Here is a 17,813-nt window from a genome sequence, read left to right as displayed (position 1 = left end):
TTTACACCCAAGACATTCGTAAATAAAAGGTTACATGAGTCAGTCAGTCCATAACAGTGAGTGTCCTATGGGTCACAAATTCTTCAAGAAGTACCAACACTACACTGAACAATAACACTGTGTACAGAACAAAGGAAGCAGAGATATGCTGAGTGCTAATGGAATCAGTTAATCAAGCAATGTAGACTTTTTGCTGATATTTCCTTAACAATATGCGTATCTTTCTGTGTAATCTGCAGCCACATTTATTGGGGTCATAGTTGATGTACAGCTGTCTATATCATGCAGTTTATGGGGATGAAGAGAGTAAAAACAGTTAGGAGTAAGAAACAAGAAAAACGGGTAAGAACTGCTCAAAGACATGGGCTACAAGACGTGGGTGAGATCCCCAAACGGAGAAGGCTATCCACACAATCCTTGGGAAACACAAAGGGGGAAAAAACATATAGGTAGGTACTGTATATAAATTTCACTGATACACTTCACAGAAATTAAATTAAGGGGAAGCTGTACTTCCCATGCAGTCTTAAAGCAATCACCACTGATCTGTTGTGAATGGCAAGTATATCAGTCACGCTGCAGATGGGCAATAAGTAGACGGAAGCAGTAGCGGCTGGCTGCACCTGTGTGGAATTCTTTAAACAGAAAAACTCCAGCAAGACCCCAGTAATAAGCAGATTTTCATTTCTCCAACACCTTTAAAGTAAGGCATCACAAGCTATAGTAAATGTCTTAAGAAATAAAAACAACAAAAGGATTAAAATAACCTCCAATCAAGTCAACTTGATCTCTCTTCAAGAGCCTGTCATCATTTCAAAACGTTTGCTTTGTTGTTATGGGACTGCTATGACAAATCATGTCTAGCTTGTTAAACAAATGTAGGCTATTCTCTTCAAATACACTGTTGCAAACTTCCAGGAGACAGAAGTGAGCGACTGAGATAGATGTCTGATGGCTTTTGCACATTTGAGACATCCGGATGCCTTCTTACTTCACTTCCAGTAATCTCATTCAGACAGGTACTGGAAATAGTCAGCCATACTTCCTTTAAGCTTCTGTGGAAAACCTGAGAAGGGGCTTTGAGTGACATCACCTGTTTCAGGACTCCAGAAGCAGTAGAATTTCTGGCACAGTAGACTTGAAAGCTGACCATTGGAAAACAAAATGTCTTCTACATTTGAGAAGAGATCTTGCGGGAAAGAGACTAAGCAATATGAAGTGTTCCAGAGAAGTACCTCTCTGATAAGGGTTTAAAATACCATTTAACCTATGATGAATATACTCATACAGGCAATATTCATACAGGCACATACAGGCAATTACAATGTTTATTCAGTACCATTTCTGGTTAGGGTTAACGCTATTTTGAATGTGGTTGGGAGTCATAAGAGGATACCAAATAAAGAAAAAGACTAAATAAAAAAGTAAATAAAAAGTCGAACACCTAATTTCAAACGTGCCTGCTCTGAGCACATGCTATAGAAAGCAACAGGAGAGAGTGTAGCCTTGAGAAAATGCCTCAGATGGAAAACAGGTTTGTACATTAAGAAGCTCAAAAGTCTGCATGTTGATCTAGGTTTTTTTATATACACACTGCTGTTACTGAATTACTGAAGGCTTGTTAAATTTCATATGGTCAGTTTGCCAGTGCTGACATCTTAGATCTTAATCACCATGGTTGCAGCTGTCATGAGAAACCCATGCCGATCCAAGCCAAAAGTAGACGGACTGCTCTGAAAACCAACAACAACGATTCAACAGTGGGCTAAAGATAGCACTATCTCTTTAAATGGGATTAATAGGGCTGATTTCTCTACAATAACAGTCAAAATTGTGAAAAATCTGTATGCCTGCTAGAGCAGGAAAAGCCATTGAAGTGTGTAAAAGTTCAAATGCCTGTGGTCAGGATTCGAAAGCCTGTGTGGTTAAGCCTAACTCCTGGCCAGACCTTCGTTGCATTTTCAGTCCTCAGAATGTGACTAACCCCTTCCTGCCTTCCTCGCTACATCCCTTTACCCCTATTTGTGGCTACTTAGTCTCTCCGCACCTTGACATTTTAGAGCTGCTTAGATATAGAAGAGTAGTGCCCTTATTAAATTTTGCAAGCTTGATTATTTCATAGGTGAGAGTTCATTTAAAAGCATGAGAGAATGTCACTCACAGCAAAACGTATCAATATGTCGTTGAAGCAAGTCAATGACGGAAAAACGCAGACAGCAGTTAAAGGTTTTCTATGTCATTTAGCATACCTGAAGTTTTGTCCTGACAGGTCCATTTCTCAAACTTGCATCCTGTGCTGACATGGTACCTTGATCTGTACCCTGGCTGAAGTATATTTTAAACTGGGGTTGTCTGAGTTTCTGCTCATTTCGAATTTTAAATGTGCAGCTTTGAGCTCCATCCTCACATGCATCTTCACTCTGGGTGTCCATCTGTGAGGTGGTCCCCAAAAGGTCTGGAGTAGACCCACTTCGTCGAGGGACAGAATGGGATTTAAGTGGCTGAGAGGCGCTCCTTTCCAGGCGGATCCTGGGGTACCGTACAACACGACCTCCTTTAGATCCAACAAAACCAAAGTTAAAAGCCTCCTTCTGGACATCTGGCTGTCTCGGTTGGTCCTGCTGAAGCTGGAAAACAAGCCTCTGAGGCCCTGGGGCACCATCCAAGTTCTGCTGGACAGACCAGGAGCATGGGCCAGCCTGACTGTCTGATCCATAGGGCAGGATCCTTAATTGTTGGACTTCTGATCCATCTGGCGAGTTCCTCTTGATGCAGAAACCTCCGATACTAATCCCAGGAGAGGCTCCAGAAGATACAGTGTATCCATCCTGAAGATCGCCAGGCCTCACACAAAACACTCTCCTCTTTGGAAGTGCAGGCTCGGTATTGGCGTGGGTGTGCTCTGCACTCGCCCTACGTGAGTATTCAGGTGGAGCATTCCAGCCAGGACTAGGCTCTGTGTAGGCTGGGGCAGGTTCCTCTGGGTATCCTGGAGGGGAGTCCTGGTATAGTGCATCATCCGCAAATATGTTAGAACGCTGGAGGGATATCTGCATTGAGGAGCTCTTAGTGGGCCGTGACTCAGGAGAACTTTGCAGCTGTGGGATGAACATGGAGGAGCTCCGCTTAAGTGAGGCGTCTGTGGCTGGCTGTGCCTCATAGAGCACCCTACCCTGACCCGGTCGCATCTGGAATAACATGGCTCCACCATGGCTCCCATCCCCAATGTGTTCGTCGTCAGGCTCCTGCAGCTCGGGGGCTGTGTTACTGCGGCCAGCGCCAAAGTACAGCCGCAGCCGATGGGACATTCTCTCGTCCTTCTGCCTTCTGGGCCAGCGTTGGGCTGCCTTTGGCTAAACTACTCCCGTGGCAAAATTTGTGTCCCCTCCTTTCCTAAACCCCTTTCTGTGTCTATGCTTCACTCTTGAAAATTTTTCCACCCACCTTCTCTCACTGAAAAGACCAAGAAAGAGAGCAGCGGCAGCAGCAGCAGCGCACACCACAGTAACAAGAGAGGCACTGCCACAGTGAGCCAAAACTTCAAAGTTCTAATTCCAGAAAGAAAGAGAGAGAGAGTGAGCGAGAGGAGGGGCAGCATTAGAGGAAGGGAGAGAGGAGGAGAGAGTGCTAGAGAGAGCCAGAAAGAGAAGGGAAAAATAAAAAGACTCCCATCTGCCAAACTGTTAGGACTGCCGACCGATAGCGACAGACAGCAGAAATAGCCAGAGTGACAAGCAGCATTCCAGAAATGATTGGATAAGGCCTGCCTCCGCTCTGCATGGGGAGGTTAGGGTAGGGCACCCAGAGTCATGTGACACAGATGACACCCACTTAGGTCCTGGACACTTCACTCCCATAACCCCCCCACACCACAGCCCTCTCTCAGCTGCTCCCAACCCATCAGAGGGAACAGTGCCCAAGGGGGAGGGGCAGAGGCAGAAAGCAGTATGCCAAATATATAGAAAGAATGAACACAAATTTAGCTGATCAACAAATCATGCATCATGAATTTGTGTGGGAACCTACATCCTACTAATTACAACCTCAGATCAAGACTAATCCAATGTATTTTATACAACATTTTACTTGGAAAAGAAATGCACTGTTTTAAAACAGCCATCTTCTCTCAAGGGTGGTGAAGAGCGACATGAAAACAATCGTCTGTGCAGGCAACACATTTTCTAGTCACAGTGCTCATGCTAGTCCTAATCCCCTGCTCTCCTTCCAACCCATCTGACCCGCTCCCCTACCCAAAGAGTCTGTTTTTATAAACACACTCCTGCTCTACTCACTCCTAACAGGCCAGGTGGTCTTGAGAAAGCCACCCAGCTCACTGTACTGTTAAGAGAAACTTTGTTTTCCAGCACATAAGAACATTAAATTAAGTAGTCAACAAAACTACTGATAAAAACTCATACCCTGTTAGAAATATTATACCCCATACTACAGAAGACAAAGATGAGCTTAAGTTTAAGTTAAGCAGAAAAAAATATCTTAAACTAAAATAAACTAAACTAAAAGTAAACATTGCAAGACCATTTACAAGAAAATTAGAACTGAATTACTTCACAGGGTAACCGTTGGAATCTCAAACAGTACAGTCACTGCATAGGTTCATTGTAAAACACTGATAGGATCCAGAAAGGCACTGACAGGTCTGAGGTCTTAGGTTGCCACTGAACAGACAGGGAGCTGGGGAGAATCCTTGTGTGTGCTTGGAAGGCTCTAGTCCTATTTGATTCCATGGCAATGACACAGGTTGGGTTGGGTCTCTCTCTCTCTGTGTTTGTGTGTGTGTGTGTGTGTGTGTGTGTGTGTGTGTGTGTGTGTGTGTGTGTGTGTGTGTGTGTGTGTGAGAGAGAGAGAGATGGGCAGTGGTCATAGTGGGCGTTTTGTTCTTGTAGTGAGGGAAATGCCAGCACCCTCAGTGTGGCACTGCAGCAAACTTCAGTGATGACAGCTCCATGTCTTACGGTGTGTTAGGAGATTGGGTCTCTCTCTCTCTCTCTCTCTCTCTCTGTGTTTGAGTGTGTGTGAGAGAGAGACTGCAATGTTTCCAGACTAAAGAATACACAGAATTTTCAATAAGAAAGCTTTGTGAGGGATACTGACGTACAGGACAAGGGAATGGGACAGTTGTCCACTGTGTGATGTAAGCAGATGGAACACAGGACAGCCTCATACCAAATACAGAGCAGCATTCATCCTAGCTGAAATGCTACATCTTCAAGGCATGTCAGTTTTTCGAGATTTCAAGAATTTTTCAGATCATTAGCAAAATCAGAGGGTTTTTTTTTTGTGATGCTGCATATTTTCATATTCATCACAAAACAGCAGATAATTGCAGAAAATAAGTCTTGATGTTAAATTGCAATTGACTTCCACCTTCTGATTCCTGATGGTGGTATGAGGTTTTGCATAGTCTATCTCAACATAAATATGTATCCCTAACCCTAGAAAATATAGTAAATAAGCAACTCTACTTACTCTAATTGTTTACTATTGCTCGCAAGGTCATTGTGAAATCACAATCTATGCTGCATACTCATTCTTTGCATTCACCTGTAATGCTGTTGTGGCCTTCAACTGAATGCACAACGATTGTGGGTTATACAGAACAACTACAGAGAGAGAAAGACTCAGAGATAGTTGTTGATATGTGAGAGACCAGGCACTAGACTGAGGCATCTCTATACACAAACATATAAGCTAGTACTTTGAGCCACAAAGAGAGACCAAGCCAGAAGTCCCCTGCAGCTATTAATTGCTACAGTAACTGTCTACTAGTTAAAGGGAAATTCTGGTATTTAGCTTTTTTAGTCCCTTTTCTGGTTTGTTTTGGATGAACTAGAGTGGTGGACGTGGAATTTTGACGATTGGTCCTGTCTCGACTTTTCTGACTCGTTTTGAATCGCCTTTGACTACTCAGAGTGGCTGCCAAAAGGCATGCTCAAACATGTCCTAAAACAACCCTTAACGTTCGTTTTGAAAACTGTCCAACTCACCGAGTGGTTAGTGGTGTTCGTTGATGTTCCAAAACAAGTAGCGTAGCGAAATACAGTTTCTGTCGTGTTTTATTTGGCATTTTGTAAAATCCCATTGATTTCTGTTGGAAGACTCATTGCACGTTAATATTACTGCGCCACCGTCCGGTTCAAATATTGAGCGGAAGTTTATACGCGGTTGTGAGGTGTCTGAAAAAATAGTTCCACAATAGCAAATAAGATGGCTGGAAATCATACAATGCGTCGATATATTTGATTTTAATTAGGGCTGTCAATCGATTAAAAAAATTAATCTAATTAATTACATACTCTGTGATTAATTAATCTAAATTAATCATATATATATACTTTTTGCTGTGAAAGTATTTTAAATATTTAAATTCAAATGAATCATTGAATAATCAGCATTAGTGACATTAAAGTTCAAAAACTCTTTTATTATTACTTTCACTGTTCAAATAATGGCCATAATAATCTATGATATGACCTAATATGCTGAGGAAATAAATTCAAAAGGTCTTCGGGAAGAAGTTTTTTTTCACATACAAGGCATTTCAGGCCACAGATATTACCTAGGGGACACAATGAAAATAAATAAAAGTAAATGTTCCAATCAATGATCTAGGCAGCACATTTTCTTCTCTCTCCTTCATTTTACAGTCTAATGGTTACTGACTAGAATGGCTCGGGGTCAAAGGTCATACGGAATCAATTAATCTGCACAATTTTTTTTAATCAGTTATTTTTTCTCAAATTAATTAATCGAAATTAATCACTTATTTTGACAGCCCTAATTTTAACTAGATGTACCGCAGAGCGGTACAAAATATGACCGCCGCCCAGTCCAGTCCAACACAAAAAAAAATTACGCTGAAAGGCCTATATGATTCTAACCGTCTCACTAAATTGCATTATCCACACTCAATTCTCACTGGTATCTGCTAGACAACAAGTACCAAAACATGATTAGTTCATAGATTTCACATGTAAAATTCATTTTATACAACCCTTCTTGCCTGTTCATAATTCTGAGAAATTCTTGAATTGTGTGCATGTGTGCGTGTACACGTTTATGTTTATGTGTGTGGGTGTGTGTGTGTGTGTGTGTGTTTGCCTGCGTATGTGTGTTTGTGCATGTAGATGCATGCGTACATATGTCTACTGTGTGAGTATGTGTCATGCGTATGATTACTGTGAATGTATGTGTGTGCGTGTGTATCTGTTTATGCACATGTGTGCACATGGAATGGGTTAACATGACCCCTGGAGGCAAACATACGGAAAAAATTGGTCATCCTAGGCCCTACGGTTCTCAAGATATTCACAGAAAACTGTGTCTGCCCTACCCTCCTTTCGGGGGGTCCAGTCCAGCGGGGGGGCTACAGATCAAAACGAAAAACGATGGTTCCATGCTATCCATGTGGGGTTACATGCCCACCAAGTTTTGTGTACCCCGGTCTTTCAGTGTCCTGGGAATCCTTGACGGAAATTTGGACATGCGAAAAAAAAAAAAAAAAAAGGAAAAATCTGACTAAACCTATATGACCGCCGCTAATCAACGAACACCACTAACCACTCACAAAAGTAAGTTGACACAAGCTTTAACCCCCCCCCCCCCAAAGTATTAATTATATCAGAAAACCTGATTCAGGGTTCCCACACCTTGGTTAAGATCAAATTCAAGGACCTTTCAAGGACTTTCCAGACCCAATATCCTCAAATTCAAGGACCTAATGTGTCGATACATTTCAAGCGCAGGCATGGTTAAATCATGTTACCTCAACAGACCAAGGATACCTTGTCACAGTTTTCTTTTATTTTTGGTCATATGACAAATAGTAGGCCTATTCTATTTTTCCATGTTTGTATTTTGCATAAAACTGAGCTGAAATAAACTTTCTAAACAAGTTAAACTTGTTACCATGAACCTGTTGGTTTATTCATCAATATGTTAAATTAAATATTTGGACAACAAACACTACACGCGGGAAACACGCAGAAATCACGCTGGCCGTGTAGTTCTAACCAACGTAAATCAGGCATACGCATAGGATATCGACAGAAGTGGTGGCGAAATAATGGAAACATGTTAATAAGCGGATGGAGTTATATGGAATTTTTTCCTCAAAACGAAATTCAAGGACTTTCAAGGACCTCCATTTATTTATGTCTGTTTTCAAAAATGTTCAAGGGCCTTGGAATTTTTATTTCAGATTCACAAACTTTCAAGGATTTCAAGGACCCGTGGGAACCCTGCTGATTTTAGGAAACGTAAACAAATGTTTTTTAAGGAAATGTAAACTACAAAAAGCCATCTAAACATTATAAGAGCTTGCAAGTAGAGTATTTGAGTTGTGAGGAACAAACCGCCTTTTGAGAAAGCCATTCCAGACACGACATGCTCACAACTCACAGGCAAGACAGAGCTTTCATTCACCTTACTCAACACAGTACTCAACTAAGCAAAAACAACATCTTAACTACAAACGAGTATACCTTTGCCTAAAGTCTACTAGCACCAAGTCCTGCATCTACAGTAGCCTCTGGGCAAGGCAACTGCAGGACTTCAGGTTTGGCTAACTGTAAGCAAAAAGGCATAGATCGGAAATAGGCATGGATTATTGAGGATGTAAGGCCCCAGGGAATTATCCCCAGATTGAGCAAAACATGTAAAGTGGGTTGAGATGTCATTTAACACACATGATCAGCAGACCCTGGTGGTAAGGCAAAGCACACAATTAGGGTTGGCCTTCCAGAATGTGAGTGAGATAAAGGCATACAAGTAGCATGGAAATCAGACAAAATGTCTGCCACTTACCAGTCTATTCTCATCAAATACTTCGAGCATCAAGCGATGGTTCTGTGGGCAGACCTTGAGGGGAGGTTGAGAACACTACATCAGACGGTTTCAATTCTAGTCAACATAGTTACCTATGCAGACACCAGCAACTTACTAGGAATCACATAAGCATATGCAAGAACATACATGTTTACAGCCATTTATAACCAGAAAGGCAAATAAACAGAGAACTACAACGAAATTAATGAGCAGAGAATACTGCACACAAAACTTCAAAAACCAATGTCAGGCCAGTGATTGTGAAGATGTACAGGTGGCTTGAAAACAATGATGACATCCTTGGTAAAAAATGCCACACCCTTACAACAAATTCCATAGACCATGAGGTCTTCCACAGACAGGTCCTGAAAATCACTTTTATTACATGGGTGCAGGGCTAGATATGAAGTCTAATTCTTCACCCATCAGCACTGTATTGTGGATGTGACATCACCCAAAAACATAGGCTGTAGGCAAACCTTCTGTCTGGCATCTCTGCCCTTTACCTGATATATTGAACACAAATTCAATGTCTGAACACATGCATGATGGGACATGCATGCACACAGCATACACACACATACTAATGGGGAGTAGATAGTGTGTACTCACTCTGAAATAGAACTCCTCATTCCATTTGGGGTTCAGGGTCTAGGAAAGCAGCACAAAAAGAGCAAGGTCTTAAAGGAACATGCCAACTTTGTAAGAAATTAGATTATTTGCCATCTACCCCAGAGTTACATCCATCCCATTTTAATCTTTTCTTTTGTCTCCTTTTCTTCCTGTGGATAAACATGCAGCTGTATTAACATACCATCTTATTTATGCAGTGATTTACTAGTCAGATACAGTGATTGATATTAAAGGAACACGGCAACTTTTTTTGGAAATAATCTTATTTGTCGTCTATCCCTAATCCTATTTTAGCATAATTCACTGGAAATGGGTTAGACCAGTTAGCGTACAGCTAAACAAATAAATACAGGTTTATTTACACCTATGCTCTGTGTTATCCAAATATCCACTGAAGGTAGCATGTAAACCAGCCAGGGCTGGGTCGGTTCTCTTGTAATACCACTTAATATCATGTGTGGCTGCATTCAAGACAGATATTCCATATAGCGCCTTTAAAATACCCAGTGAGACATTGGCTGACACACACACACACACACACACAAAACAAACACAAATACACACAGAGAGACAAACATACTCACTCACACACACCACACACACAGCAAAATAAATTAAACATCTTTAAAAGAACCCTGACTAAAACATTTCACATGTCAGTTATAACTGCACCCATAACTGAGTTATATAAAAAGCCTGAGAAAAGCCTTCTGCAGAATAATCACAAATTACCCATGTAACAGTTGAGACCACACCGCAAAAGAAATATCCCCAAGAACAACTGAGCTTGATTTTCCCAATAAAACTTTATAGCAGAAATAGATACATATTGTATAAGGTACATGGAAACACATACTTTTATGGGTCCATGATTTGTGCATTTTGTGAACCACACATTTTCCAAAGAGATCAAAGAGGTATTTTCCTACACAGGTACAATGCCTAGTGTCAGTGTTTGTGTATGAGTATCTGGGTGTGTGTCACTTCAGTGGTTATCAGACCAGAGCAATAACCACTCAAGACTCACACAGACATACAACTCGCACACAGTCACTCAGGGTAGGGGGGACTTCTGCTCCACATAGCAGGACACAGAAGAGCTATATTTATCATGGGCTGAGCAGAGCTATTTGGCTCCTTGGTGCGGCAGTCAGAGAGTACACCATCTCTCATCCACACAAGAACATCCCCACCCCCCCAAACAGGCTTCTGTTCACCTGTTCATTACTTGGTCTGGAGACAACAATTTCATTAATCCTGACCTTCCTAATTATTTTAAAGCCCAAGTAATCATTACTTCTGCCAAGGAGGCTATGGTTTCATTACTGTGTGATGGTTTGATGGCTGATTTTCATGAAACTTGGCAAATGCTCCACCCATCCACCAAGGAGAGCCCATTCAATTTTGTAGATCCAGGCATTTCCCCCCCTTTTTTTAACAAGATTTTGGGAGGGCCAAAGACATTGGCATGCTTTAACCTTGTGGCATCACTGGCCTTGAAGGAGGTCTGCATTCTTCAAGTGCCCTTTTAGTTGGGGACCAAGCAGCGAAGCTGCGAAGGCACCCATTGAGTTACTAGCTTTTCCTATTATTGGGGGCCAAGCAGCGAAGCTGCGAAGGCACCCATTGAGTTACTAGCTTTTCCTATTATTATTATCCCTCCGACATTGGAGTCTATGGCAGCCCATAGAACGCCTGGCTAAAAAGTGCAGATTTTTTGGCAGAAAGTTTCGGGACACTCCACTGACCACTCACACTCATTTACAGACTTCTTAACCCAGCCATCTAGCGCCACCAACAGGTCAAAATTTGGCCGAAAAATGAACCGCTGGGTCTAAAGTTATGAAATATGGCACACTGATTTAGCACTGTCCCATGATCACTCTGAATCCCTGGACCGACCTAAGTTCAATGACCTCTATTACGTCACTTTCCGCCATATTGGACCTCCGCCATATTGGATTTAGTCTAAACTCTACGAAAAGTTTCAGCGTTCAGAAATTTCATCCGATTTTCACGGAACATGGCGGAGATGATCTTCTGTTCGATCTGCACAAACGATACTTGTCAGATTTTTCAATTTCATTTTTGTTTGCCCGTGACAGCCAATCAAATATGGCGATGAAGCGCCAAACAGGAAGTGGACTAACATCTCTGTGCCACTTTGAGTTAACATAACAAAACTCAATACCATTAGTCAGTACACTGTCCCAATCACTCACAGCAATTTATATGCATATACATCGAACACTCTAGCGCCACCACCAGTTCAATGCTGGACATGCGTTCATGCGCTGATCCTTGACTCTTTTGTCTGATTTTCACAATTAAGGTAGTGTCTGAATCCTTGGACCATACAGAGTTCATCGACCCCTATCCTATCACTTTCCGCCATATTGGACCTCCGCCATGTTGGATTTAGTACAAACTCTACGAAAAGTTTCAGCGGTTACAAATTTCATCCGATTTTCACAGAACTTGTCGGAGATGATCTTCAGACCGAGCCGCACAAACGATACTTGTCAGATCTTTTAATTTAATTTTTGTTTGCCCGTGACAGCCAATCAAATATGGCGATGAAGCCACCAAACAGGAAGTGGGCTAACATCTCGGCTATGCTTTAATGTATGAAGTCCAAACTTGGTACAGGGACTTGGTATCTGATTGTGAGGACGCACTAGGAAATTGGCATCATGTGGCCTCTATAGGGGGCGCTGTAATACAGGAAGTGAGCTTGTATCTCAGCAACGCTTTGGTGTACAAAGTTCAAACCTGGTATAAGGACCTGTTACCTGATTACAGTGTTTCCCATACATTGACTAATCTGTGGCGGGGCGCCACGAAATAAAAATCTGCCGCCACAGATGAATATTCTATGTTTAATTTAATTTAAATTAAATATAAGGTCAAATCCTTGCATTGCCATTGAGTTGCGCTTTTTATGCACACAGCCTTTCCTTGCCCCGCTCTCTCTCGTAGCCCGCTGCCACTCCTCTGCATGTGCATTTAACAAAATATTCACGATTGTTGAAGGATTGTTGTTGCCACATAGAAGCATTGCATAGAAGACGTCTGGCTAAATTGCTATTAAATCCGCTTAGCATCGTGACCATGCTGCGCAAATTTGTTCAAAAGTGCTGCATTGAAGTGAACTCTGCTAAGGTCTTATCACAACATAGTAGGCTACATTGAAGAGACTAAACTAAGTTAAGTTATGAAATCAAGCAGTATCTCAAAGCTAACAATACTGTTTGGATGTCGAATTTAGCATGCTTAGCCTAGGCTACTTACAGCTGCTTGTCAATTTCGTTGGCTCATTTTATTGACTCTGACACTGAATGTTTGCAAAATCCCAATGTAAATGGAAAAGTGTTTTCAAAAGTGCTTTTCCCAAGGAGAAGTACGAACCTCACGTTATGAATTGCATCCACACATCAGCAGCCTTTCAACTGTGTTACAATTGCAAGGGTTCCCTCAAACGTCTTAAAGTGACAAGCACTCTATTAAACCTATACACTACAAGACGATCTTAATACACCCCCCCCCCCCCCCCAGTTGTCAAAGTCAGCTACCGCCACAAATTGAATCCATTCTGTGGGAAACACTGGATTGTGATGACACACTAGGAAATTGGCATCATTTGGCCTCTATAGGGGGCGCTGTAATACAGGAAGTGGGCTCATATCTCAGCAACGCTTCATTGTATGAAGTCCAAACTTGATACATGGACATATTAGCTGATTGTGAGGACATGCAAGGAAAGTGGTCTCATTTGGCCTCTAGGGGTGCTGTAATAAAGAAAGTGAGCTCACATCTCAGCAACACTTTGGTGTATGAAGTCCAAACTTGGTAGAGGGACATGGTAGCTGATTGTGAGAATGCACAAGGACATTGGTGTAATTTGTCTTCTTGCTGTGAGTGCTTGCTCATACCATGGCAACGCCATTCCTGCTATAGCGCACTGCTTGGCCCCCCACATTGCTGCTTGCAGCTATATTTCTAAGTTGTATTATGTATCCCTAGAATAAATATTAAGAAATGTGTCCTAGAAGACGTCTTTGTTCCTTATTTAAGAATTCGAAAAGATGCTTTTTTGCCAAGCTTAAGAAAGACAGTCATTAAAGAGCACATTTAAGCACTCCTCTATTCAGGGCTTTACTGTCAAAAACAAGAATATATTAAAGAATGTAAATATGGTTATAAATCGATAATAAACTAGAGGCTAAATTTATATCTTGAGAGACTAAATCTATATCTTGTCTAAATGTACTTACAAAACAATAGAAACAAAAGAAAACTTAAATAAACATAATGCAATAAGATTCATAAATCAACAACAACAAAAAATAATGATAATCATGCGTATGAAGGTTGATTTGTTGGAGATTTTGTTTTTGTTGCTTTGATTCTTTGGTTGGGAATTCAGCCTACTGGCAGCGCATTTGGTGCCGTGAAGGGTTGTTACGTATCCTGGGTACAACATGTGGCGTGTTTGCAACTGCCACCAACCAATTGTGCATTGTGGTTGTATCCTGTATCATGCTGTGTAATGTTAAATAGGCTTGGTTGCTGCCTCTGTGGGAATCCCCTGCCTACAGTAATGAATTGAACACCTCTCCTGTGTATATCTGACATTTTTATACATATAAAATACTGCATGTCTAAAATATTTTGACAACGGTGCAGTAGGGGTGGGCGATATATATCGTCTGCGATAATATCGTGATTGTTGTTTTAACGATGTGCAAATTGACATTATCGAGTATTTAAAATACGTATGGGGAAAAAACACTCGAAATCACGCACTGAAGACTCATACATTCCCAGGAGGTAGGCTATGCGGGAGAAGTGCAGCAGAGCAAGTGTCACGTGATCACTAGTGGCTCACAACGTTGTCCCACTCAGCCTAATGTTTATTTTGTACAGCGAGAGTAGCCTACTTGGGATTTTATGCGGCTAATTCTGTTCAAGTAGCATTGATGAGACAGTCACGTTTTTTCCTACACGGTATTATATGGAGAGAAAACATTAGCCTTTGAGTATTTTAATCGTCAGTTGTAAACAAATAACTATTCTCATGTAACTCTTTTGTAAATGGACTAAAGTTCGCTCTAAATATCTACGTTTACCGATTATGCTAACCGTTAGCATCTCTATGGGATTTCTCATATACATTAGCCATAAGCTAACGCATTAGTTTCTATTCTGTAACTTGGAATGCTAGCCTACGTGATTGCTCTAAAACAAAACATAGAAGGAAATAACTGAGATGTAAGCTACTCTGTTGGTCTGCTCTTAGTTTTACAGTGAATCCTATGTAAAGGTTTGAAAGGAACTTCAGCTTCAGACTTTCTCTTGGGAAACTGTTAGGCCTATTCATCTTCTCTAATGTAGCTGGCTAGACCATTGCCACACACACAAGTGGGGGCAGAATTGGAAATGTGTCATAGAGTGACAATGCATTGGTTGATTTGGTTAAAAAGTCACAGGTTAGGTTATTGGTTATTGTAATGATGCTATTCATAAATAATGAGCTGTAAAGTAACTCAGACTTTAACAAAAACAATTTTTTAAAGGATATCGACTAATTATCGTTATCGTCAAAATCACAAAAAATATCGAGATATTTTTTGTCCATATCGCCCACCCCTACGGTGCAGTCAAAGTGCTCCCTCTGGTGTTTGTGGCATTTAGAAGAAAGACTTACCTTTTTGATGGTTTTGGTCTGAACCAATGCAAGCTCTCGGTTTTCACTTGCCACATACAAGGACAGCTTAACGTAGGGGTCACTGCAAAGAGAAACGGACAGATGTGGTCATGCACCTGTCTTACTTTATTCAGGGTTTTTCAAACAACATACGAATTTGTTAACATTTTCCTTCAAAGTTGTGACCTCTGCTTAGATACAAACAATGCAATCCATCTCCTTGAAGAGACAGAGGTATGGAGAGCATGGGAAATTCTTCAAGATATGCGCTATATAAATAAACTTGCCTTGCCTAAGGCAACCTGCTAGGTCCGGTTGAACTATGTCTTAATCTCTGATTAGACGAGACAATATCTCAGGACATCCCAACTCCAGACTTTTCAGCGCTAGTGATCACTCTGCATTTTGCATTGAATTGTCCGACAAGAACTTTCCATTTATTCAAAGCTAGACTGCAGCAAATTTGTAATGTTGCTGAGTGAGAAATGGAGTAAAAATGGAGTAGAGTGAATGTTTAATTTAGCATGTGACGTATAGACAAGTAGATGATGATGATTATAATTACGATGATGTTGATAGCATGTGATTTGCAAATTATACATTTGATCATTTTTCTAGACCCCATCAGTTAATTTTTTATTTCCAATGGGCGTAAACAGCATTGTGTGGTCAATGTGAGAAATGACAGACAGCCGGCAATTTGTTCATTGTCTTTCACTTGTCGCCTCAAAAGTTTAAATCTAACTCTGTAGCGCAATATCTCACAAATGGAATCATGTGACGTATAAACATGCAAGTATACAAATTATCGTGCACATATAGCCTTGCTCTTTTTTTTTTTTTGGTCTTGGGTCGCTTGTTTCGGGCTTGTTTCCAGAGTCCCGGTTGCTTCTTTTTCTTATGAGATCTGGCAACACTGGCTAGACGTCAGGGAGTGGAGAGATGATTTACTGAGGAGTTGCAGCCTATATTTGGAGTGTGAGATAATTAGTTTAGGATAAGAATATACAATTTAATTTAATACTAATTTGTATAATATAATGTGTACATATTAGTTTGGTCTTTGTTTTTCCACCTGGGATTTTTGGAGGATTTGTTTTTAAAGAAGATCAGTTGTCAGTGGAGATAACGTTAAGTTAGCAGCTAACATTAGTGCTAGTTATGTTGAGCCTCTCTCTGCTAGCTACACTGCTAATGACTCTGTGTGGGAGTGACTCCACAGTAACTTTTTGCTGAAGGAAAGACGACAGAGTTGCTGAAGAGTGACTCCACCGGAGCTGTTTGCAAGGAGGCAGCGACTTGAGTACCCTAGCCTTTCTTTTAGCCAGCGCTACCCTTCTGTCTGTTCAACGGCTATGTGAGTAGAGAATGTTCATTGTTAAGAGCTAACAAATGGGTTTCAACCCGGGTATTTTCTTTTATTTGGAATGAATGTGTTTGTGTGTATATGTTGTTTACACTGACAGTCACTGCTGGTTTGAATGAATAAATGCAATTCCTGCAGTTTAAATATAACACCTGCCTGGGTCTTTGTGGTTTTTAAATGAGTATTAGGTAGTAAACACAGTTTGGTGTTTTAAATTAGCCATATGCTATCAGTAGCTAACCTGTCAGTGGTGTTGCTATATACAGGGTTCCTACACATTTTCCATTTCAAAATTCCATACTTTTTCCATACTCAAATTTTCAAACTTCTTGGTACATTTTTTGTTTTGTTTTTTAAGTATATTTTTTGGGCTTTTATGCCTTTAATGCGACAGGATAGTGGAGAAAGACAGGAAGTGAGTGGCTGGGGGCCACGGTACATTTTTCTGACCACATTCTAGACATTGTCAATGGAGCGTTCTACTAGCATTGTCAATGTTTATTATTAACTTGGTAGCGCTTGGATACTTTTCGTTGGGGGAAGTGCTGTGTTGGAAGGTGCACTCACATTTTTAGTTCTCTGTAGATACAGCATAGCCTACATATGTTGGAGACTAGTGCACTGCTGGCAGAGGCCTCAGAAATCACCATAAACAATATTATTTGTTTGCAATAACAGTTTATCAGATAATGAAGTATCCATGTCTTGGTATCTTTTACAAAATCAAAAAAGTCTACCAGTGTTTTAGCCGAAAATAGCAGAGCTACGCAAACATACCAGTGCACAATGGTGTAGGGCACTTGCATAGAACAGGGGTTCTCGATTTTTTTTCTGAGGACCCCCATTCAATTGTATCTTGACGATGTGGACTGACAGTTAAGCTACACAACAGTAGGAATGGTTCATTATGACCTGAGTGAAGTGATTAGTACTGTAGATGCAATAGTCTGGAAACACAAATATTAATCCATACCCTAGTTTCTTTTTTCCATACTTATCCAGACCTGGAAATTACTCAAATCAAATTCCATACTTTTCCAGGTTTTCCATACTGCGTAGGAACCCTGTATATAGCCTTTATCAGTTGGGATACAGTGGTGTACAGTTTTTACAGCTCAATGTTTTACAATTCAGTTACTACTCTAATGCTCAGGGTTTCCCGCAGCACTTTGCAGTCAAGGCGGCCGCCTTGGCAAAACAAGCCTTTTCTCAGCTTTTAAACGGTGCTAGCTAGCCACTGTTTGCTGTGATAAACAGTTCGTG

General features: G+C 41.0%; 1 protein-coding gene across 15 annotated transcripts in view; it reads right to left on the bottom strand.

Annotated features, from left to right (window-relative positions):
* nedd4l (NEDD4 like E3 ubiquitin protein ligase) overlaps nt 1-17,813 on the bottom strand; it is a 72,880-nt gene that overhangs the window by 33,032 nt on the left and 22,035 nt on the right. For 5 of the 15 annotated variants that reach the window (XM_076283764.1, XM_076283766.1, XM_076283769.1 and 2 more), the window contains exon 1: nt 2,250-5,960. In XM_076283764.1, coding sequence (XP_076139879.1) covers nt 2,250-3,308 — 1,059 coding nt within the window. In that variant the 5' untranslated portion in view covers nt 3,309-5,960. Of the gene's footprint in view, nt 1-2,249; nt 5,964-8,823; nt 8,878-9,456; nt 9,496-15,184; nt 15,267-17,813 lie in introns of those variants that run through there. The other 10 variants (XM_076283775.1, XM_076283776.1, XM_076283777.1 and 7 more) reach the window with 4 other exon arrangements.

The sequence above is a fragment of the Alosa pseudoharengus genome, unplaced genomic scaffold (assembly GCF_046254945.1).
Source record: "Alosa pseudoharengus isolate Yale_2024_CS ecotype anadromous, Long Island Sound unplaced genomic scaffold, YU_APseudo_1.1 YU_APseudo_1.1_scf_14, whole genome shotgun sequence".
NCBI lineage: Eukaryota > Metazoa > Chordata > Actinopteri > Clupeiformes > Clupeidae > Alosa > Alosa pseudoharengus.
The sequence above is the reverse complement of the archived record's forward strand: the minus strand, read 5'-3'. Positions and strand labels throughout refer to the sequence as shown.